Here is a 22277-nt window from a genome sequence, read left to right as displayed (position 1 = left end):
TTCCATGGTGTTATGAGTGTTATTACTATACGGTAAAATAGGACGGAATACTTGGCCGTGACTAGTTCCGTCAGCTTATTGTCAGCCTCACTGCGACAGATTGTTCGCTTGTTGTTGTGGAGTCGATTTGCCGGGATAGATGCGTGGACAGTGCAACCAGAGCGAGCCGAGAGAAGAGAGACCCATCCATGTCTTAACCACGTGTCGGTGCTTCCGAGAAGGCTGAAGAGCGGGTAAGCGGGTATAGGATTACTTGTTCAGTAATTTGGAGGGTTTAAATTGTTGTTGTTGAACTAACGTTTCATATTTGATAAGTCGTAAAGATACGTTACGCAACACTGGCATGGTAATGCCATGACCACATGCATACAGGTGTGTTTTCGCATCTGGGTGTTGCGCAGGAAGACACTGCTCCCAATCGCTTGCCGATTCACCTACCACCAAGACTACATGAATCAGTTGTTCGCACATCGTGGGTAGTGATCGACGCTGTCACGCGCATTGCTGCCCTATAGCCTGTCCACGACACGGTCTTGCTGAAGTGATTCACTCGGTCGCCCAAGTATAGCTGCACTGAATTTTCTTCAGCGAGCGTGCACACCTTGGTACTGCAGTCTCGACTCAATTTGGATGGCTTGGATGGCGACGTGCGGCTCCGCCGGCACTCTAATCTCATCACAACCCTCCTCCGATGAGACCGTAAGACCGCCAGATCAACGATATGATGCCTTGCACAGACTATGATGACGCGCATGCTGACATGACCCTTCGCATCGAGGCGTTCATGTGTGCTATCGAATATCTCTTGGGGTATTGCCTGTGTTGCTGTCACGCAACGCTGTTCGCGGGCCGAGGAACGGCCTTGACGGGCCTTCTTCAGGGCAGCTCCTTGTTCTAGGCTCGGCGATATCGAATTTCCATGACTTGCATATGAGGGTATCTTATCCCTTGACTGTGAAAGGGTCCCTAGAAACATACATCGGAACTTTTTGCCGGTACACATGGGGTAGGTAAGGTCGGTCACGGGGACAATGTTCACCGCGTCTGTAGACCGGCGTAGTAGCTACATTCGCAGATACCTCGGATGCAAAGAAATGCCTATCTAGGTATAAACGATCGTCTTGATCGTGCTGAGCGCGTTCGACTCGGATACAACAGTAAACATTGCCGAGCGATATGTGAATTGAATCGCGGATGTGTAGCGTGACTATGAAAGTTACGACTTGGGAACACCTTGTTCCATAGTGCTCTAGCTAACGCAACACAATGGAGTAGCATCTTGAACGAGGTATGATCCATAGTGACACCTATATGGGCATACGTGCTCAAAATGTCACTTTCGAGCATGGATCTTGGGGACTCACGGTCCATCTTTGCTATCATGGCACGTAAACCCGCAGAGTGAGATTTTGAGTCCAAAACCTGAACGAGGCACCCAGCAAGCGCCGCGTTCTTTCTGTTATGCCGCCGACATCCAAGATGACTTGTCAGCAATGCACTAGAAGTGTTGGAGTAATGCGCCGAGGCCGATGTAGAACACGACCAGTTTCGTGCACATGGTGAAAACAAGCGCCCATGTTGTCGAAGGAGATATTGACGGACGTGACAACGAATATCGCCGCGGATAGCTCGTAGCTGGGTTCTGGGAGTTGCTCTTGTACAGCTTGTACTCCATTCGGAAGCTGATGTTTAAGAACAGCTATTGGAAAGGGCGTGGGTTCATTGCATATCCATCTCGTCATCGTCATAGTCGGCTGTACCAGCGTAACCGTTTTCTGCCTCCTCTCTGTCTCGGTCTTTGCGTTGCTGTTCTCGCGACGCTGCAATCTTCCTGTTGACGGTTAGTACCAACCTTCTGATGCTATGCATGATACGCACCTCAACCCATCAATCACGCCAGTAATGAACGTCCTTCCTTCTCCTACCTCCATACCTCCCACACCATTCATTTTGAAACCGCCTCCTGCATCCAGTACTTCTACACCGCTTCTGAGCTTGGCCATTCGTACTTCCCTCAGGCCTCTTAGTAGTTTCCGTACGTTGTCTGGCTCCTCGAAGTCGTCCGACGCTGTTTCGAGCAGCATTTCGCCCAGCTCAAGCCAGTGATATGGCAAGGCGTCTGGTGCTCCTCCTGCTGTCGAGTTGGGTAGGAACGGTGGGGAGATAGGGAGTGTATTGTTCGAGGGCTGTGATGGTAGTCGGGGTGGTGGGGAGAAGGTCTCGGCGTATTCGATTTCGTGTTCGAGGATGGCATTGAGAGAGTGCGTGTTAAGCCATGGCGGTGGAAGTATGTTGGCGCGGCGCTGTCGCTTGAGCAGGAGAGCTAGCCACAGAGGAATGTCTGTTCGGTGCGGAGGAACGAGGGGTTCTATGGGTCCCTATGGTTGATCAACATAAACAACCTATACTCAATACACATACACAAGCAAGCAAGCATGGCGGGGTGGAGGGGCACACCTACGCCGAGAAGCTCCAATCCCTCAAGTCTCTGCCGCGGTATGACAGTGACGAGCTCCATCTCGCACAAGAACGCTATCTCGGGGGGCGTCAGCCCCGGCGGAAGAGGTAATGCCATGTTGCAACGCGTAATATCGGAGACTCCAAGTTGTTTGTCCAAGTTTTGAGATGCGCGACGCGCCCGGACCGCGGTAAGCTAACTAAATCAGGATCACCCGCATCTTTCAAACTGTCCACTGACATTTGACACCATTCTTTCTCCTAGACGATTGCTTGAGCAGTCAACCAAAGAAGACTGATGCCTCTATTACTCGAGGCGTGGGCTTTGCCCAGCGCCATTGTATTCATTGTGTACATCACCACTCTATGGTATGCAGAAGTGCTACATGAAGTTCCAAACCCTTACCTGGTATGTACCACCAACATCGACGTGTTCTAATACTGACCGAATACGAGGATGAGTACTTCCATATCCCCCAAGCCCAGAAGTACTGCAAAGGCGACTACTCATGGGATCCGAAGATCACCACTCCACCTGGCCTGTACGATTGCCTACAACACCTGCTGGCCGAACATGACTAATGATTGATCAAAGCTACTTGGTCTCCAAATTATCGAAGCCATTATTGGGCTGCGAAACATCCTCCTTGCGCCTTTTGAACGCCGAAGCTCTTTGTATCATCATGATTATGAGTTATAGTATTCTGCGTCTACTTCGAAAGCGTCAGAACCCAGGCAAGAGCTTGCAGGAGCACGAAAACAGTGCAGAGCGCGACTCTGCTGTGAGAGACCATACCTTCGTGGTTGACGTTCACTCCGCTCTTAACATTGCACTCTTCCCCCCTCTCTTCTTCTTCTCTGCGTTGTACTACACAGATGTGATGTCAACTCTGGCGGTATTATTCGCATATAGCGCATACCTGACGAGTTCTATGTCAAAGCGAACTATTGTGGGAATGATCAGTACAGTAGCACTGGGAGTTTTTGCACTTCTGTTTCGACAAACCAACATCTTTTGGGTGGCTGTGTTCCCCGCTGGGCTTGCGGTCATCGAAACACTGAAGAAAGATGCGCCGGCAACTTTCTCAACAAGTTCAGACCTTAGGTCAGCTGTACAGACCAGTTGGAACGATGGTGCAATCTATGACAGTCATGTTCAAGACGCGGGCCTCCATGGTACGTCGCCTCGTATTCAGCTATCAGGGTCGATATTAATGTATTCCTAGATGTTGTCATGTTCCTGCTGTCTGTGGTGGTTGCAGCCTTACGGAAACCTTTGATCGTACTCAAGGTCACCTTACCTTATATCACCCTTCTATTTCTGTTCACTGAATTTGTAATCTGGAACGGCAGTGTTGTCCTTGGTAAGAGTAGAGTACGTCTTTGTATGGACAAGAGCTAACATTGATAGGGGACAAATCAGCCCACACGGCTACTATTCATCTTCCTCAGATGCTCTACATCTGGCCTTACATTATGTTCTTCTCGGCACCACTATTAATTGGCCCCCTGCTCAGACCTGCTGTCACTTTCTTACCGAGACGTCTCCAGACATTGTGCCATGAACATCTCAACATCTCTTACTACGGAATCCCGACAACTGCAACGACTGCGTTCTTCATAGCCGGCAGCTTCCTTGCAGTCAATTTCAATACCATCATTCACCCGTATACCTTAGCCGACAACAGACACTTTGTTTTCTACGTCTTCAAGGTGCTTCGACTATACCCCACATTGAAGTACCTCGCAGTACCAGTATACTATATATGTGCATGGACTACTGTTCAAGCGCTTGCTTCACCACCACAGCCGGTCTCGCCTGAAAAGGAGCAAACACCAATGGAGAAAAGTAAAGCCAGTCTTACAAAAGACAACGCTGGTCGCCCTACTTGCCAGATAAGCTTCGTCATTGTGTGGCTAGTGACCACTGCGCTCTCACTCATTACTGCTCCACTAGTAGAGCCTCGTTATTTCATCATTCCATGGATAATCTGGCGGCTACACGTACCCTGCAACCAAGCTGTAATGTCGAACAGCAGAGGGCTTGACGTACGTATGGTCTTGGAGACTGTTTGGCTGCTCGCTATCAATGCGGCTGTCTCAAATACTTTCTTGTATCGTACATTCACGTGGTCCAGTGAGCCTGGTAACTTGCAGAGGTTCATCTGGTAGAGCTGGAACTAGGACCATAGAGAGGCTGTCGAATGGTGAGCTCTAGTAGCAATACTAGTCCTTTGAAAATGTGAAACACGTCCAATCAAATGCAATGTTGTTTTCATGATTTGCAAAGCCAATTATAAGGGCACACTTCTATAGTTCTTAACATCATCGTAGTAATTCCTGTCTCTCTTGTCTGCATTCACTCGGGTGGACTCACACGGCCGGAATTCAAGGAGCTATTTCTCAGACGAATGTATCATTTGACGTGCTCTTGTTAGCACATCCGCTTTTACACCTTCTGCTTACTCTAGATTAGTGTTTCCTTCTACCGTGGCTCACACCGATAAGTCTAACGTACCCTGGTTCTTATAGGTGAATCTTTTCATCGGTATAAGAGTTTACCCACCACCAGATTAGCTCAGCAAACCAGCAGCTAGGACACTCCATTATTATGCCGACAAAGTTCTCTATTCATCATGAGTTACTTGACAAGCACGCCGTGTGTTGCATGTAGTCCAAGCCTTCATGGACTTACCGAGCTATCAAACGTTACACACAGAAAACCTAGGACATCATGCAGAAGGTGAGCAAGTGGCTACAGAAGTCCCTGTTACTTGTTTGCGTATGGAATAGGAAGCTCATCTCTGAGCAGCAGGGTGAGCGATTCGATGCGAGTGAAGCGCCTGCTGGTAAAGATTGTCTTTCTCTATCACGTGGTCCTCTCAAGGAGACTGAAAGATCGTAAAGCTAAAACAAATGTACTTTGCGTCCATTTTACGTGTGGTTTGCATAGCTGCAACTAGAACAAAAACAAGAAGAGGTACAACAGGCACCTCGATTCGACATGCATGTCATTATGTAATTGTACACAACTCTTGAAAACATGACCATGTTACGGAATAACAAAACGCCCTTCCAACTCATCCAGATATGTCGTCTTCACTAGTTCTGCATCCCCAAGTATGTTTTGACGACCCGTTATTGCCTCTTGCCACGACCCTCCACGTTGAACCCGACCATATGCGCCCGAGCCACTATGCACACAAACTATTGGGTGATGGCAGCTGCTGCGCGCACGTTGCATCCTGGTACCTCTCCTAGTTGTTGCCGTGGTGTTGCTCACCACCCATTGTCAACCTCAGCACGAAGTTGACAATGACGGCTGCAAACAGCGCAATCGTCAGAATGGTAGGACCCAGTCGGTCGTCGAAGCCGCCCTGGCCCCTTAGCCTTATGCTCCTTGCGCGCCAGTGGAAGGTGAACAGGGCGTAAATCATGGCCATCATGGCAACGAGAGTGAAGAGGCCGGCGGAGATCTTGCCAATCTTGTCGCCGAAGTTAAGCAGGCCGATTGCGAGGCCGCCGAGGATGACGGTGAAGTTGAGCCATGAGAGGAAGGTGCGCTCGTTTGCGAAGAAGACTTTGGGCTCGACGCGCGTGGGGAGAGCAATGCGCTTGCCTGGAGGAGAGTGTTAGTATGCGTTTTGGGGGGCGGAGCGAAGGACGCGACGCACCGGGAGCGGTTTGGAGAAGCGGTTGGGTGGACATGACGATGGTGGTGATGGTCCCGCTGATGTTGCGACGCGAGCTTTCCAGAGGTACTTTTGGCCAAGTATTGATGCAGCTTCAGACGAAGAATCTCGTGGTAGGAACAAGGCGAGGAAAAGAAGTCTGCATCACAATGCTGTCAAAGCTCTCGTTGATGCGGGTCGCGATGGGAAACCCATGCAAGTTCACGCCTTCTCTTGGCCTATCATGTCGCCCACGTGACAGCATCGGCTCTGAGGCTGCATGCGGGGATGGCCCGGTCCCTGGGTGCCACCTGCGCACCTGCCACGTCTATCCAACGCCGGCCGCCGACGCTAGCTTTGTCCAAACACTGATCCTTGGGAGTAAACACGACATTTACGTCTCATCACACTACATTCCTGTTCGAGACATCGATAAACCTCCTGCTCCACATTTCACAACATCACTATACAGCACAGTCAACACCATGGCAGTAAGTGTCTTGCTCGGCAAGCACAAGTTATGGTATACTGACAAAGAGACAGTCCGCGTCACCGCTTCCTACCTCTGAACTGGAGCAAATTGCTCAGCAGGTACGCCGCCCTGCATGCGTCTGGATGAGGCTGCATGAGCTAACCAAACTACCCAGGCCTGCGAGCAAGCTATCGGCGCCGCTGAATCATACGACCACACAAAGGTTGGAGACTGGAACAGCGAGATCATTGTAAGTTTTAGACAGACTAGCTGGCGCAACCATGCACGCGACGTCAAACCGCCTCCATCATGTACTAACGTTTACCCTAGCAATACATCCTCAAGACGCTCATCAGCAAGACTACACCCTCATCCGAATCCTCCACCCCTGAAACTCCCTCGCAGCCTGCCTACAAGTACATCGCCAACAGCACCGTCATCCAACACATTGGCTCTCCCGCGGAACCCGACAAGCACGGTCGTCGCGGCATGCACAGCGCGGTTGGCGCCTTCTGGAACAACGAGAAGGACGGCACATACAGCTACAAGTGGGAGGCTGCCGAAAAGAAGGGCATGGACATTGTCATTACCATCACCTGGATTGCTATCTAGAAGGATAATAGCGCCAAGGGCGTTGATGGTCCCAGGTGTGAGCCATTGCATTTTCCATCCAGACGATCGAACAAGGTGGGTAGGATGCAGACTGGCCCGTATCAAGGGCCAAGCGAAAGCTACGTGAGTGGCCTCCTGAGGCTGAGGGCCGAGAAGAAAGCTGAGGCTGTTTTTTGATTGGAAATTGCTGCTCTTCTCTTCCTGGGTACGGCGTTGAAACCACAGTGTGCATAGTCTTGCGCTTCCCCTCCCCGTCGACATGGCGGAATTGATACCTACTATATTGATACTTGCTACTTCACTCATCGTCTCCTGCTATAACCTGGACGCTACAACGCATTCTCCTCACGAGCACATTAATGTAAAACAGGAAAAACACCTTCAGAATCCATGTTTGATACTTGGCAGACAAAACAGGCTTTTCCCTTTGTGTTGGAACATCTGGCATTATATGTGTTGAAAATGGTATCGGCTACTTATTCATCCGCTCGTCTACATGGATACGATCGCGTACTCTTCCTAGTCATATGGCATATCCTCCACCCCCACCCTACCAACCGTGGAAGCAGCACAGCAGAACATGGGCTCAGTACGCAAAAGTAAAGATTGACCAGCTTGACTGAGAGCAACAAAGGTACAGAGAAAAAAGGACGGAAGAAGAAGAAACAAAGGATGTATTTTAGGCATCGGCCTTTTGGCTCTCAATCGAGGTGCCTACGCCATCCGTGTGCGTACCGCTACTCCGTCCACTTGTGGCTTGCTCGCGCTTGTTGATGAGTGCCTTGAGTTCGTCTGTAGTGCTCTTGCCGCCGTTCTTCTCGGTGATGAGTCCCTTGAGCCATGCGTTCTCCGTCTGCAGTTGCTGGATGGTAGCTTCTAGTTTGGCGACCTTCTCCTGCGCTTCCTTTTGGGACTGCTCGAGAGCTTGCTCACGTTGCTTCTTTTTGATGCGGAAGCGGGCGCTTGCAGCTGTGTTGCGGCGACGCTTATCCTCTTCTGCGGCTACGCGGGCGTTCTCGTCCAGAGACTGTGGCATGACGGGAGCGACATTGTCGAGCTTGCGCTTCTTCGAAGACTGATCAAAGCCTTGGGCAACAGGAGATAATGAGGAGGCAGGTGAGGCGTAGTTGGGTGCGAGCGGGTAGTGGGTAGGCTGAGAGTGCGCCAGGGGCATGGAAGGGTCAAACGCTGGTGTTGTACCGAAGTTGTTGAAGTCGGTGAATGGGAAGTCGCCTACTAGCAGATCAAAGTCAGTCATGGCTATTCTAGACGATGATGTGCTCGAGTCGCGATGCGAGTGCGTGGTGTTCTTCGCTCAGCGGAACAAGCAGTTACGTGCTTGCAGTGATGCATGGCTGCATATATAGGCCGCCTTGTGAGTGGCTGTTGTACGAGGTGTGGGGTGACGATGCATGCAACACACAGGGCGGGGTTTGCATGCGCCTCGCCAGCCTGCTATTGGACGGAGTAATGCGAACCATGCGACAATTCAAACGGACGAGTCTCGATGGGTAACAACCACATTGACTGAAAAACGGAACAGTTTTGAACATGGAAATGTGCTTACCATTTAAATTAAAGTCCATGTTCGCGTCGGCGCTGGTGCCCGAGTTGCGCGGGAACTCTCCGTCGGTCTTCAGCGGCTGTGTTTGCTCGGTATCAAAATCAAGGCCAAAAGCACTGGCAGAAGAGAAGTCGACACTGGGGTTACGGGCGTTGTCCACGTCGAAGAACTCTCCGTTCAGGAAGTCGGAGAAGTCCTCGGTGGGTGCTGGATCGGCAAGCAGATCCTGCTGTGGCGACAGCTGGTTGAGGTTCGCGATGTACTGGGACACGTTGGGCCCTCGCTGGCCTTTGTAGGCGGACATGGGCGTATGTTTGCTATCCAGACGATGGAGCGGGAGAATCGCTGGAAGTCGTTGTTGAGGAATTGGGAGATGGTGCTCCACTCAGGCCCGATCCAATCGCGCTTGCGTGTCCGAAGCTGATTTTGCGCGGCTGGAGCCTGGTTCGACGTTTGAAATCGTTCGCTGGTTTGGTGTATAGGTTCTGTTGCACAAGCCGTTGATGAGGGTGCAAAAAGCAAGAGCAATGTGTGTGTGTGTATCGTGACGTGGATGAACGTCAAAGTGCGCAGGGCGTTCTCGATCAATGGGAGCCCCGCGGTCGGTGACTAGAGTTATTAGCGACCGCAAACCCCAGGCCGCATTTACGCCGAGCCTCACCCCACGTGTGGTTGGAGTCGCAACGGCTCCAGCTTTCGCTCTCCGAGTTCAGGGTTTCGAGATGAGAGCACTGTGAATGACTACTGCTTCCTTTCGGATTGCTGGCTCAAGGAAACTCAGCATGACTGTCGTCTTACTGTCAGCTCGTCGTATTGTTTCTACAGCAGCTGAGCATTCGTTGTTTGTAATCAGGACGTACATCTTGCCGACGACGAATCATGTTTGAGCGTCTTTGTCCGAGACTGGACCGGACACCTGAGCGGATCGCACATCCAAGAAGCGGCAATTTCCACGCGGCATATTATGCTATCTTCGGCAAGAAAAATATGATCAGTGTCCATCTGAATCTGGCAAGAATTGTAAGGGATTCCTAGCCAGCGAATGTACTGATGAGCCTCACCAGAACAGAATCCTGGTGGAACAAACGTCTCTCCGGTCTTTACCTTGGAGAGAGCTGTGAGTGCATGAATATTGGTAATACCTAATGGTTATCTATGACGGAGTGCAGCGAGACTACTGTGCACCTAGGTAGCTTTGAACCGGAAAGAATACACTACACCCATTTTCAAACGGCTCCGCAAGGACCTCAAGACTCATCCAGACGACATACGTTGATGGTGGAGAGCTTTGGGGGCAATGCATAATCTACAGGTCTGTGTTGAATGTTACAAACAACAGTTCATCGCTACGTAGACGCCCAGGTACCTGACCACCTAAGCACAATGGGGGTGAGCCAAGTCACGTGGTGGGCCCTGCTCCTCCTCGACGCGTCGCGACTCCCACTATCGATAACAGCTTCCAATCAACAACAACCGACGGTCCCTCCATGTAGACGCAGACCGCACCGACGTGATGGCGACCGCTCCCGACTATAAGAATATTCCGCACTCTCACCGGTTGCCGGTCAACCACCGCGAGGTCCAGCGCACCTTTACAAAGCTCTCTCGCCAGTCGCTCGTGTCGCTTGCGCTGCAATGGCTCAGCAAGAAAAACCGCGACTTCTGCAAGCCGTATCTGCTCAGTGATCGAGTGGATGAGGACGACGAGGAGATATACGAGCCGGCGCAAAGCTATGAAGTGCTTCAAGAAACGTACAAACAGCTAGCTGCGCGCAAAGGTGGCAGGAGGGAGGTGCTTGACCGCATACTTGAGGGAGATTGGAGACACGGCATATCCATGTACCAAATGGCAACGGCAGAGATACAGTACTTACTAGATCATCCGAATGCCTTGCGTTGGACGGCAAAGCGCCTCACAAAGATACCTAGTGCGCGATCACCAGTGACGGACATGGAAGTCACAAACGATTCAGACCATCTTCCACGATTCCAAGCGCAGACCTTCATGTCAAATCTTGCAAGAGAGCTGACGCCGCTTATGAAGGCACATTACCTGATTACACGGATAAAATCGTCGCCCATGACCATACTACGAGTCTACATTCACGATTCGCCGTACAGCACCGAAGCGTCGCTGACCGTCGAGTCCAGCAGCACGGATAGCGCCAAGGCTGTATTTTTCGTATGGCCTAATGGTTCGCCTTTCGTATACTCATCGCTAGCAACGCTTACCGGCCAAGTCGTTGGAGACCAAGGGAGACATCTGAGGGATATCGTGCAGCAAGCCATACCGAAAGCCTTCTCAAGACCGTCTGCGCGTTACCAGTTAACAAGTACGAACTTCACCACCAAGTCACTCGATGCCCTTTTGACGTACCGCGGGCCTGGGAAGAGCAATGCTGCAGCAGGTGGTTGGAGCATCTTTCAAGATCATAGTTTTAGTCAGAATGCACTAGACTTTATCACCACACAAAAGGGTGAAGGGCAAGACAAGATGACAGGGGAAAAGAGCAATACCAATGGTGGATCCAAAGCTGGACCCGGTCGACCCAAGCGACCATTGGACGACAAACAGTCTTCAGAGGCCAAACGTAGGAAAGAGGTAGCTGCTGGACGGTTCGGGACCTCAGCGCAGCCTGACGATGGTCAAGGTCTTGAGCGATTTGAAGTCCGCATCGATGACCCATTTCCATCTCCCTCTAACGGCAGTACTCCGACGCAACTAGACGACGATATATCGAACCTTGATGCTCAAACTGGCAACCGTACACGGCGCGGCCGCCCTTCTCTTCTCGATAGAACCGCTAAAGATCTCGAGGAAATACAAAATGAAGAGGGCTGGGTACCGAACGTACGGGTCACGTTCCAAGGGACGCATGTGTTCGCCGGTATCAGGCAGTTGGTAGAAGAAGGTATTATAGACGGTGAGAAGATGCCAGGCTGGATGACTGGTGAAGTTGGTGTCACCATAGGTTCGGTCAAAAACGGACGCATCCGCAGCAAGGATGGTATACCTGGTGTTTAGTGGGCGTGTGAACTTTCAATGTGCGGCGCTGACAGGTGTTTTTGATATCGATATACCCATTACGATGATGCGGCGTATGGCGTTCTTCTTGCTAGGCAACACGAGATGCTGTGTTACTATAGGGAGTTTGCCGTCTTGACTTTATTGGTTTCCAAGAATCAGTGCAGTGTCTCTGCTTTCGTGCTGCAATTACCTACTCTTGCTGATCTAGCATTCTGAAATCCCTTAGCGCCCTAGGTCCTAGCAGACTGTTCACACCTACAAATCATAGCTTCTTCGTCTCTCCATGCATCCTTGCGCGGGCTCTGAGCCTGGCCGAGGATAAATCACCGATGTTAACCCAAAGTTTGTCTTGTACTGCATAATTTCTTATCGAGCATGGACTCCTGCCCAAGCTCTGCCCTGTCGGCTGTTGACATCCGTTCAGGCTATCCTTCCGATTACAGATTCGGACACCGGCAATCACATCAACCTCTATTTGGCTGCTGAGCTTCACAAGCCACCCGATGGCCACTTTCATACTACTTCAATGCACCTGTCTGTGGCTCAACCGGCTCGTGCGCCTCAACTGTTCAAGCCACGTAAGGCTCCGGGGCACCCTAAAACTCTTCACAAGCCACAGCTAGCCCTAACCGGAAGGCTTCGAGTCACGAGCCGTACCCGCCTAGCCGTGAAAAACGATATCGATGTCATAATTGCAGTAGTATGCATTCGCGGCCTTGCGTTTTGAGGTTGCTGCAGGGCGCGGATTGGATGTGGCTTGCTGTGGCTGTTGCACGGTCTCTAAAACTATCCTCTAGGATTGCGTGGCGGTTGCCGATAGCCGGGTAAGGCTGACATTCGCTATCAAGGGTTAGAGGTCATGTGTTCTCGTATTTGACGTACGATAGCGGTTAACCGAACAGAAGTGAGAGTATTTCAGGATAAAGTGGGTTAGTAAGGTTCAATGCGGCTCACGGTTGGGTCAAGGGAGACGTTTGTCCCGAACCGACTACCCATACGTTGAACCAGTGACTCCACCCAAGACGCCTAGAGGCGGGAATAAGTCTTGACTGCATTCCGTGGTGAGAGTGTTGGTCTTGGCAAGAAAACAAGAGAAAGCATATATACCTCATTCACCCCCCTAGCTTGCACTGCCACATTCGATGCTACTACCATCTACAAGCATTAGTTCCACTGCCTCGACACTAGGGCCAAACACGATCCAAGACTATCCATTCCACTCCACAATCAGCCAAGACCCAAAGGTCATCACCTTCTCTACTCAGTCTCCAACCATACTGCCGATGACTGACTATAACAACCAACGCATCGACGCTCAAGACTTGACCTCAAGGCTTGTCTCGTTCGAACACCAATCCAACATCAACAACATCAACAACATCAACAACTCTGCCAAAGGCAATGGAGAAACCTCCTCCGACTCAATTCTGTCCCAGCGATGTCCCCGATCCACCTCCATCGACAGCGGCGTCATGCCCCGTTTCACCAAATCAGCAACAATGTCCACAACAGGCACCAATGACTCCCACTACTCTCAGTACTCTGGCCTCCGCGTTATGTGCGCTGAGCCTAGTTCCAAGACACATGCTGAAAGTGTTGGTGTCGCACCAGGCGAGTTCAGCAAACCGCGTGTCCACAAGCGCAGCCGCAGAGACACTCAAAGCAGTGTTGGAAGCGGCAAGAGTGCGAGAAGCGAAGAGCCAAAGGAGTTCAAGTACTATGGCCGACACAGCAACCAATGGTTGTTCAACGACTTTAGTGTCACTGATGCTGTGTCCAAAGGCTTCAAGAGAGTCTTTAGCAAAGACAACAGTGGGAAGGACTGGTATGAGGACAGGAACCGTTAAAGGTGGGGTTCAGGTAAAAGTCGTATCAAACAAAGGCTTCATCAGGCTGAGAGACAGACATACATCACACATCAATACAACCAATCACATCACCAACCGCATATGACCTTGTCGACATGTTGTGACATGCTAACTGAGCAGCTTCTCGGCAACAATACATCTACTAATATGATTCATGGGCGATATACTGTATGCAACATGTGAGTGATGCTCTAAGATGGATCGACGGAGACGCGCTCGTGACGCAACAGGAGCGCAACCTGACAAAAAGCCATCGAGAAGAGTAACAAGTTAGACTTCATGACCGTCATAGAGCGATTTGACTGCACTGAATAGAGAAAATGATCCCGTGAGATCAGGTAACATTCGCGAAGAAAAACGCCGTCGCTATGGAGAAACAGCTCATGTCGTGCCAGTCATAACGCCAATATATGAGAACGCCCCAATCATCTACATGGTATCCTAAGTCCAGCCCTAAAGCATCATACTTTTTCGACGGCTAGCTGCGCGCTCAGCTCTTAACGTACTCGTCTCCCTCCCTCCGTCTCGCACTTTGATGCCTTCGGCTCCATCAGCGTTCGCCCTTACGTCAGTCGTACTGGCACCAGCCGGTACACTTGCAGTATCGGTAAGTCTCTTCTCTTTCACGCCTGCCGTCCGAGCACTTGACGTGCCCCTAGCAATACCATTAGCACTAGTACTTCTTCCTAGACTCGAAGTACTACTACTGTTCTTCACATTTCCGCTTCCAGTGCGCTTATGCAACGAAGGGAGTGCCCCTTCAACCCTTCCCCTCTCGGCTTTGCGCTCTTCTAATGAAGTTGATGTAGAAGAGGCAGGCATAGCAGAGTGTCGCCGCGCACTTCGCGCTGCTTTAGCAAGTTCGTTAACCCGTGTACGTGGGTTGGTCGATGGGTCCGCAGGTGAGGAGTCTGTAAAGTCGAACACGGCCAAGCTGTCCTTCTCTTTCGGCTCTTGTTCAACGGCTATGGTGTCCTTATTTAGAAGAGGAAGATCTACTGACTTGGCGATGGAGAGCTCGGAGGCGGATCCTGCAGTTGATGACGATACTCTTCTCTTAGCAGTACTGGTTTCGGTGATGAGCGCGGATATGGCCTTCGAGGTTGTCGATCGCTCCTCAGGTTCAAACGACGCTGGTGATGCCCTGGAGTCTTGGTTTCTGTCGAGTTTCTGTCTCAGTGGGCTGCCTGCTTCGGCCTCTTCTTCACCTCTCGGCTGAGAGACTACCGACACGGGCTTCCAAGAGATTTCGCCATCTGCATCACGCTTGACAAGGGTTGAAGGAACATGCTGGGTCTCTACACTTGTCCTGCGATCGACCACCGCATCAACTAGCTTAGCGTCTGGACGTCGCATCTTTACGTTGAGACTGGGCTCTTTGTAACTGACTTGAGGACGCGCTCGTCTGCCAGGTCGACCTGCTTGACCGGTCTGATCTGCGGAACTGAGATCTCCCGGTGGCGGTGTATCCTTGTTATCTGGTCGTTGTGTCGACGGCTCGGTAGAAGGTGGAGAGAGAATAGTGTCCACAGCAGGTGTCTTAGGAGGTAGAGAATCGAGTATGATCTCTGCAGTAGGTACAGGTTCAGGCATGGGTATCAGCGGAAGGTCCGGGGTGGTGTTGCGTGTAATATTCAATCGAGGACGACTACGAGCTTTCGATGCTGGCTTCTCGGGCTTCTCTGGTTTCTCGGGCTTGTCTTGGCTTGAAGAGCGATGCTTCTTTGGCGACAAAATTGGATCGGTATTGACGGGTTCTATCAAGTCAGATATTGATCCTATCTTGCTTTGTATGTACTTACTAGCTGAAAGAACGGGAAGTCGCTCTAATGACGAAGGCTTGGATTCGCTACTAGATGTCTCTATGCCTGGAGCACCTGAGATATTGCGGCGACTGAATCTGAAAGCGTCACCCTTGGCTTGGCTCACTTCCTCGTCTTCCTGGACGCTGAATTTCCGCTTTGCTCCAGTACGCAGAGGCTTTGTAGCTGTCTCTTCGGCTTCTTCCGGAGATTCGAAAAGGGACACGCGACGTATGTTAAGTTTCGGCCCACTTTCTCGTCGCTTCTTACGTGTCTCAAGGTTTACCGACAACGCAGGCTCGCCCTCATCTCCAGCTTCCTCACGTTGTTCCTCTACTGCAGGACTGGGATCAAAACCAATGGGATCTTCGTCTTCGAATCGCGCAACTGGTGGAGGACCGATGTCTGGTGATTGGCTGTCCGGGTCTTCTAAAACCTGCTGAAGCTCGTCTGCACTGCGACAAGTTAGCTTCGTGTGCGTCTGCGCATGCTATTTCTAGCACGGCAATAAAGACATACCCCATTGTCCTTCGAGGATAGTATTTATCTTCTGTGATTGTAGGCAGCATGCCGTTCTCTACCTCCTGAAGACCCAATCCACTCCTCCATTGTCGCTCTTCTCCGCTCTTTCTTTTTGCCGTCATCTGGCTTTTTCGTCTTCCCGCATCCTTCTCATACCCACCTCTTGATTGCGATAAACCTGCTACCAAGCTACCGAGCTCTGAGAGCTTGGCTTCAAGCTGTGTCTTAACAACATCAATCTGATCGAGTGCCGGACGCGACTCAATAGTGTTGTGAAGGTTCAGGACCTGCTCGCGCAATGCCAAATTCTCGGCGAGTAATCGCGAACAGTCTGTTTCGAGGCTTCGTATGCGTATAGACTGAATCGAGTTCGTTTTTGCGAGTTCGCGGTTCTGCCTCAAAAAGCGTCGCTTGAGTGCTTCGATAGAATCCGTCGATGGCTGAGGTGCGATCGGCGGCTCGTTGAGACGCGCCATATGCGCAAATAGGTATGTCGAAGTTAATTATAAAGCTGTAGACGATTACGCGGTCGTGGCGACGTGGATACTACAAGGCGTCGGTGGGTGTTCCTTCTGTGTTCGTCATTGCATGTTTACATAGCAACAAAGCTAAGTCAAGATAGGCTAGCCAAAAGAGCGCTTCCACGTGACACGAGGGGCATGAACGCGTATCAGCACAGCATATCCGTATCACGCTTGGCAACTGTCTACCATATTAATGACAAAAAACCAATAACCTGACACTTCTCCTGTCCTCTAATCTTCCACAGAGAAAACACTTCTGGTAGCGCATCCCGCAAAGCAAGAACATCTACCTACTATTTACGAGTACTACTTGTACTTTCGCCGAAGAGAGTGCTGAACGTACACCAACTGTCAAGGATGTCAAACTTCACGCGCCCTCTCCCTACTCATCTCCGTAATCAGTCCATGGGCGGCTCTCAGCAACAGTCTCCCGTATTGCTCGCGCGCATTGCAGAGAAAAAAGCCGAACTAGCGAACCTGAAAGACCTGCAAGCACTAAGTGGAGGACTCGCAGACCAAATGCAGATGCTCGCTGATAAGTTGTCGACTTTATCAAATGGAACAGAAGGTGTGTAAATGAGTTTTACAGGCAGTCTCAAGCATGGAGCGCAGTAGAAATATCATGCTAACTTGGTGGTTGATTAGCGGTCGCAGCAGTATTGTCAAATTGGCATAATGTGCTAAGGGCTATCAACATGGCGTCCAGTAAGTTGTGCGATCATCGGGAGGATTATGTTCTAAATCACAGCAGCAAAACTTCCACAGCCAAAGGAAGAGGAGGACTCGGAAAAGAAGGCAGAGGATGAGCCGCCGTTGCCACAAACGCTTGTTCGCATTCCCACACAGCATGCGCCTGCGGTAATAGAGCAGGCCAATGCAGCAACAGCAGATGATTGAGCATGTGGACAACATGTGCCTGGCATCCTATCGAGCTTTTCGCTGAGCCCAAACGCTTTGAGACAGAACGAACACCGAAGGTGGAAGATTGATGCGCGATCGGTTGCATATACATGCGTTGGCCGTCCAATTAACGAGCATTTGCAAGCAATGGGACGTCTTGGGATGCACCTAGCACACCTGCAATCGAGCCCAACGTTAGCTGCAGTTGGTCCTACAGCTGAGGGATAGCATGTGCATCGAAGAACGGTGAAGACAGCACCAATGAGAGGCAAGGGGACGGGAATAAGCATAAGAGGGATACATGTCCCCAACTTCACATGCGCAAATTTAATGCTACAGGATGATGTAAAAGCTTCAATGCGCCAAATTTCAACAGCGAAAAACGAAGTTTTACAGACTATCCAAGTCCGTTGCCAGCGCTATGCAATGACGCAGTCCCAATCATAACGTGTCTCGTGAACACCCGTAACTCCAAGCAATGAGAATCGTTTCCAAGTCGTACAAGCCAGCTCCCAGCATGACCAAGTGAGTCTGCCATCTGAAGCGCAACTGAAGCTCACTTCTTCTGCTTCGGCATCTTCTCGTAAGCATTCGGGCTTGGCTTTCTCCGTTGACGTTTGTGCTTTTGCGGGGTACTAGAGGCCTGGCCATGATCGTGGACGTCTTCACAACCATCATCGTGCTGATGTGGCCGTCTGCCGCGCGCACCGCCAATCCTTCCCGCAGGCCTTGCGGTGCTGTTGTCGGGCTCAGAGTCTGAATCTGAGTCTGATGATGAATCTGAAGAGTCATCGTCGGAAGACTCGTCGGCAGCGCGGGGCTTGTGATAAATGCAGCAGACTTTGAGTCTGTTAGTTCCTCTGACGGCACAAGGGTGTCATTGGAGGGTTGTACCTTTGGATGATTTCTTCCCCATGCCTTCATTGTCAACCACGTCTTCCGCCCATTGAATGTGTCGACGTTGCGAGGGCTCTGCTCGCAGACGGAGCACGCCCGAAGGTGCTGACAGACGCAGGACAGGCTGAGGGCGGACCTCCATGGTCCTACTCCCAGAGTTTGGCGTAGTAGTCCTGGGGGATACTGGGTGAGGGGCGGCCATATTGCTGAAGTGCGACATGTTGTTTGATAAGGATTGCTCGGGAGACCGGACCCTTAAGAAGTTGGGACGGCAGTGGGGCGTGGCTACGCAGCGCAGGGACCAAAAGGAATCGCGAATTCGATGGCTGGAGATGGGTCTTGATCGTGGTCCGACGCCTGGTTTTGGGCGGTTGGTTAATAGTTGTATCAAAGAAGGTAGAAAGAGGGTGTGAGGGATAAGCAGCGAGTTGTTAGCAGGTGATTGTTCTGTGCATGTATGTCTTTGTTGTTCGACGATGATTTGTCTCGTGAGAGCAGAGTGGCCAATGCGTCATAGTCAAATCGGTACTTTCTCGGCCTAACCCGCACCTGGCAGCCACGCCGACCCCACGATCGCTTCTGTAGGCCTCCATCGCCCATTTGCTATATTGCAGCATACTTGCCAGCAGATGCCGTGCGTCGTTTCCTAGGTCACGCTGCATATTCACGGCTGCACGGCTGGCTGTGCACGATTTGCTTTTCCGTTGCGACAGTCCCTCACTACACTTCCGCGGACGAGACCATATGGGCAGACAACAGGATGAGGTCTAACACATAACGAAGCCCTGTTGTTGTTGTTGTTGTTGTTGTTGTTGTCGGAAAACCTTCCAGACAATCATGCGCACCGTATGGATCAAAGCCAACAGCTTTCGGTCAGTATAGTATGACAGGAAAATGTTTCTCTGGTGGTGTTGAAAGGCTGTCGAAACCGAGCTTTTCCATACACGAGTAAGCAACTGGATGGCACTTTTCAAAGAGTGTTCGTTGTGTATAAGCGATAATAACCAGATTATTGCATCACGCCGAAACTCTCTCACCCGCTTCAAGCCGAACACTGACATAATACAGTGGAAGCACTGGAAAATCGAAAAAACACGATATTTTTTTATTATATTCTTCGTTCAATATGACCAACACCATCTACCACCGCTTCATTCCAAGGTTCCCTTTGACATTTAAATGACCAACGCTGCTTGCTACACTTCGATTCTCATTTGCGTCCAGCCAGTGCTATATGATAGGGACATTAATCCGTCTGGTATCCGGCACGTAAGGGAGCATCTGAGACCATGGAAAATAGACATACCCTATCGGCAGTGCCGGGAATCGACACCATCGATACCCTGCCTCTCTGTGTCTCAAGAGCTCCGCGACAAGACACAAATTTACACCCCCATAGAAGAGGGTGCCAGCTCACTTGGTTTCCAGGACAGCGTATTCGGGGAACGTGTCAAAAGCACCTCCCGGCGTTCCAATTCTGCTGCAGGCTGATTTCCCACTCGCAATCCACGGCCCAGCAGATACTTCGGTTTGCATGCTTGAACGTTCACAAGCAAACGCGTGCGGTCATACTTTCCATATTGTGATATAATTCACATCTGGTGTGTTATTCGAAGCAACTACTCATACATGTTGAGCATCATATCAACCTCGTTTTTGCCGGATTCATTCATTCTGTGCATATCGCGCCGACGTCTAGCCAAGATGATGAAGAACTGAATACGATAGTGCTTTTAGGACATCTGGAAAGTAGACTATCAGCAGTAATCGCGTAACGGGTACAATAACAGACCTCCGTTACGCCTCGAACTGGCATGGATATGGAGCGTCTACAAACACAGCTATCGATCATCCAGATATGGGATATTGGCGTCCCAGACTGCCAGGCATTGCTTGACTTGAAGGGCTGCTTTTCCATCGTCACAATTGAGGTGAGTATCAGGGTTCCTAGCAGCCGCGACTATTGGAGTATCAAGGAAGAGCTGCATACATGTGCAGAAGAATGCACAAGGAGACTCATAGGGCCTGAGTCTGCCACAACCAGGATAGAGCGCACATGGAGGATCAAGGTGTTTTACAAGTGCAAGGGGAAACACCGGATACAGTGAAAGTTGAATGCCATCAGGTACAAAACCTGAACTATGATAGTCTTCATTGTGTTTGAAAGATCATACGGTACTAGCAAGTATAGTCATGGGCTGATGTGCTTGTTGCCTACTCGGTGAGGGCACATTCTATGCCCTAGTCTAGACGAACACGAACCGAGAATGTTTCCAAGAAGACATACTTCACACATTTGTGCGTGATAAGAGTCTCTGATGTCAACAAGCCGCAACGGCACCCTAGAGGACGAGATGCAACTATGACCAGTTCATGTACGCTCACACTGAGAGTGACATCACTTTCGGCCATTTCCCTATAGCAAGGTCGGAGGCATCTTTCTATAGTGAAGGCCTGGCCATTATGCCGGCAACCATGCGCTTATCAAACACCAGAAGCCGATTGCAGTGGCGGGAGACAGGTAATTTCCTTAGTGATGAAGGGATATTGCAGGGCAACCCCAGTGGCGGTGAGCGACATTTGACAGTTCCTTCACGTGTTCGCACCAACCTCAATAGTCATCGTATCGTGTACGCAACCGGGTGACGTGGAAAAAGCGATGCATGAGTGTAATTGAACTCTGCGCAGTCGATGCTTATGAGTTTCATAAGGCTCCGAAGAGTTTCACATGCTAAAAGGAGAGCAGAACAAATCTGACGGATGGAGAGCACAATGTCGATAAATGACGGCTGTTAAGCGGAAGCGGGCTCGGGGATAGCCCACATGCAGAACACAAGGCCGGTGAAGGTCGTGCACAACCAGCGCTCGGCCGCAGCGGGATCGGGAAATGAAGAGAGCGTGGAGCGGGTTTGTTCTGGACCGGTTTGAGCTCCACTGCGTGGGAAAGGGGGAGGATTAGTTTTCTGCGGGTCTTGGGCGACCAGAGGACGAGAGTGGCTATGCAAGGAAAAAAGATTGCTGGAAGCTGATCTGTTGTACATGCGGGAATAGAGCACGACGAGTGAATATGGAGAGATGGGCGTTCACGGTCTATGGTTCAGGGGCGCCAGGGCGCTTCTGATGGTGCTGTGTGGTCTGGAGCTCGCGGCAGGAGCCCTGGTCGATAATCTGCTGTTAGAGGTGAATTGACGAATAACGGAAGTTCGCGAAAGGGTTCCTGCAGTAGCGACCACATATCGAGGCTAGCGGCTCCGCATGGGGCGCAGTCCAAAATAAACGGTGCGGCCTAGCTGCCTCCTGAACCTGCAGGCCAGTAGGGGCTTCGGATGCAGCGCGACGGGTGGATGTGCAGCTGGGTAAATACGACGATAGCTCTATCGATTGCGTGAAGAGACTCGCGATAGCAGTGAAGACGTCTAGGCGGAGCTGGTTGATGAAGTCTGCGTGGAGTGCAATTAACGGCCCGGATCAAGGTCAAACATGTGGCTGCGGCTAACGACAAACGGGGGCCCTTCACCATCTGCTCGGCGTAACACACTTGACCCGTGCAAGGCTTGAGACAGCTGCCCAATCAAAAGGCCTGTCAGTCAGAACCGGAGATCAGGCTCCTGTGCGGCGCCTCATCTACCTTTCGCGCCCATCCGTCTTCTTTCCTTCAACTCACCTCTTCGTGGGCCTGTCGCTCTTTTAGCATCCATAACCAGCAACCTTCGCAGCTCGATCGTATCTTACCCCAGTCATTCTTTTTTGGGCCGAAGATTGTTTTGTTGTGTTGCTATCACCCTAGGCTATCGCCGTCCATTCACTCTTCGCCTACCTCGGAACGAGTTTCGCATATACTATTCTGTCGACAAGCAGTTACGACTGAGTTACGACCTTACGTTGTTAATACTTACATCTCGGAGCCTCACCCGCCACCGTACACTGTATAGTGTCACGTCGACAATTCAGAGGACGAGC

The 22277-nt window shown here is 50.9% G+C and overlaps 11 protein-coding genes across 11 annotated transcripts; 6 read left to right on the top strand and 5 right to left on the bottom strand.

The window, feature by feature from the left end:
- Positions 1-1719: 1719 nt before the first annotated feature.
- Positions 1720-2575, bottom strand: GT037_003598 (dna replication complex gins protein psf2; the record flags this gene model as incomplete). Its single annotated transcript, XM_038928645.1, has 3 exons — positions 1720-1831; positions 1879-2378; positions 2462-2575. The coding sequence occupies 3 exons, from the start codon at positions 2573-2575 to the stop codon at positions 1720-1722; spliced, it is 726 nt and encodes a 241-aa protein (XP_038788352.1).
- A 180-nt stretch (positions 2576-2755) lies between these two features.
- GT037_003597 (glycosyltransferase family 59 protein) lies at positions 2756-4629 on the top strand (the record flags this gene model as incomplete). Its single annotated transcript, XM_038928644.1, has 5 exons — positions 2756-2866; positions 2914-2999; positions 3053-3633; positions 3684-3821; positions 3869-4629. The coding sequence occupies 5 exons, from the start codon at positions 2756-2758 to the stop codon at positions 4627-4629; spliced, it is 1677 nt and encodes a 558-aa protein (XP_038788351.1).
- Positions 4630-5714: 1085 nt separating this feature from the next.
- On the bottom strand, positions 5715-6165 carry GT037_003596 (vacuolar transporter chaperone 1; the record flags this gene model as incomplete). The annotated part of the gene is made up of 2 exons (XM_038928643.1): positions 5715-6076; positions 6132-6165. The coding sequence occupies 2 exons, from the start codon at positions 6163-6165 to the stop codon at positions 5715-5717; spliced, it is 396 nt and encodes a 131-aa protein (XP_038788350.1).
- Positions 6166-6298: 133 nt separating this feature from the next.
- On the top strand, positions 6299-7212 carry GT037_003595 (uncharacterized protein; the record flags this gene model as incomplete). Its single annotated transcript, XM_038928642.1, has 4 exons — positions 6299-6619; positions 6672-6719; positions 6776-6850; positions 6931-7212. 4 exons carry the CDS (start codon positions 6299-6301, stop codon positions 7210-7212), a joined length of 726 nt encoding a protein of 241 aa, XP_038788349.1.
- A 679-nt stretch (positions 7213-7891) lies between these two features.
- Positions 7892-9080, bottom strand: GT037_003594 (regulatory protein cys-3; the record flags this gene model as incomplete). Its single annotated transcript, XM_038928641.1, has 2 exons — positions 7892-8448; positions 8780-9080. 2 exons carry the CDS (start codon positions 9078-9080, stop codon positions 7892-7894), a joined length of 858 nt encoding a protein of 285 aa, XP_038788348.1.
- A 1209-nt stretch (positions 9081-10289) lies between these two features.
- On the top strand, positions 10290-11801 carry GT037_003593 (chl4-domain-containing protein; the record flags this gene model as incomplete). The annotated part of the gene is made up of 1 exon (XM_038928640.1): positions 10290-11801. The coding sequence occupies one exon, from the start codon at positions 10290-10292 to the stop codon at positions 11799-11801; it is 1512 nt and encodes a 503-aa protein (XP_038788347.1).
- A 1145-nt stretch (positions 11802-12946) lies between these two features.
- GT037_003592 (uncharacterized protein) lies at positions 12947-13651 on the top strand (the record flags this gene model as incomplete). The annotated part of the gene is made up of 1 exon (XM_038928639.1): positions 12947-13651. The coding sequence occupies one exon, from the start codon at positions 12947-12949 to the stop codon at positions 13649-13651; it is 705 nt and encodes a 234-aa protein (XP_038788346.1).
- Positions 13652-14125: 474 nt separating this feature from the next.
- GT037_003591 (shugoshin family protein) lies at positions 14126-16472 on the bottom strand (the record flags this gene model as incomplete). Its single annotated transcript, XM_038928638.1, has 3 exons — positions 14126-15429; positions 15475-15929; positions 15994-16472. 3 exons carry the CDS (start codon positions 16470-16472, stop codon positions 14126-14128), a joined length of 2238 nt encoding a protein of 745 aa, XP_038788345.1.
- Positions 16473-16877: 405 nt separating this feature from the next.
- Positions 16878-17417, top strand: GT037_003590 (uncharacterized protein; the record flags this gene model as incomplete). The annotated part of the gene is made up of 3 exons (XM_038928637.1): positions 16878-17088; positions 17166-17225; positions 17272-17417. 3 exons carry the CDS (start codon positions 16878-16880, stop codon positions 17415-17417), a joined length of 417 nt encoding a protein of 138 aa, XP_038788344.1.
- A 559-nt stretch (positions 17418-17976) lies between these two features.
- On the bottom strand, positions 17977-18537 carry GT037_003589 (uncharacterized protein; the record flags this gene model as incomplete). Its single annotated transcript, XM_038928636.1, has 2 exons — positions 17977-18260; positions 18315-18537. The coding sequence occupies 2 exons, from the start codon at positions 18535-18537 to the stop codon at positions 17977-17979; spliced, it is 507 nt and encodes a 168-aa protein (XP_038788343.1).
- A 740-nt stretch (positions 18538-19277) lies between these two features.
- Positions 19278-19496, top strand: GT037_003588 (uncharacterized protein; the record flags this gene model as incomplete). Its single annotated transcript, XM_038928635.1, has 1 exon — positions 19278-19496. One exon carries the CDS (start codon positions 19278-19280, stop codon positions 19494-19496), a length of 219 nt encoding a protein of 72 aa, XP_038788342.1.
- Positions 19497-22277: the final 2781 nt, after the last annotated feature.

This window comes from Alternaria burnsii, assembly GCF_013036055.1.
Source record: "Alternaria burnsii strain CBS107.38 chromosome Unknown 730, whole genome shotgun sequence".
NCBI lineage: Eukaryota > Fungi > Ascomycota > Dothideomycetes > Pleosporales > Pleosporaceae > Alternaria > Alternaria burnsii.
The sequence above is the reverse complement of the archived record's forward strand: the minus strand, read 5'-3'. Positions and strand labels throughout refer to the sequence as shown.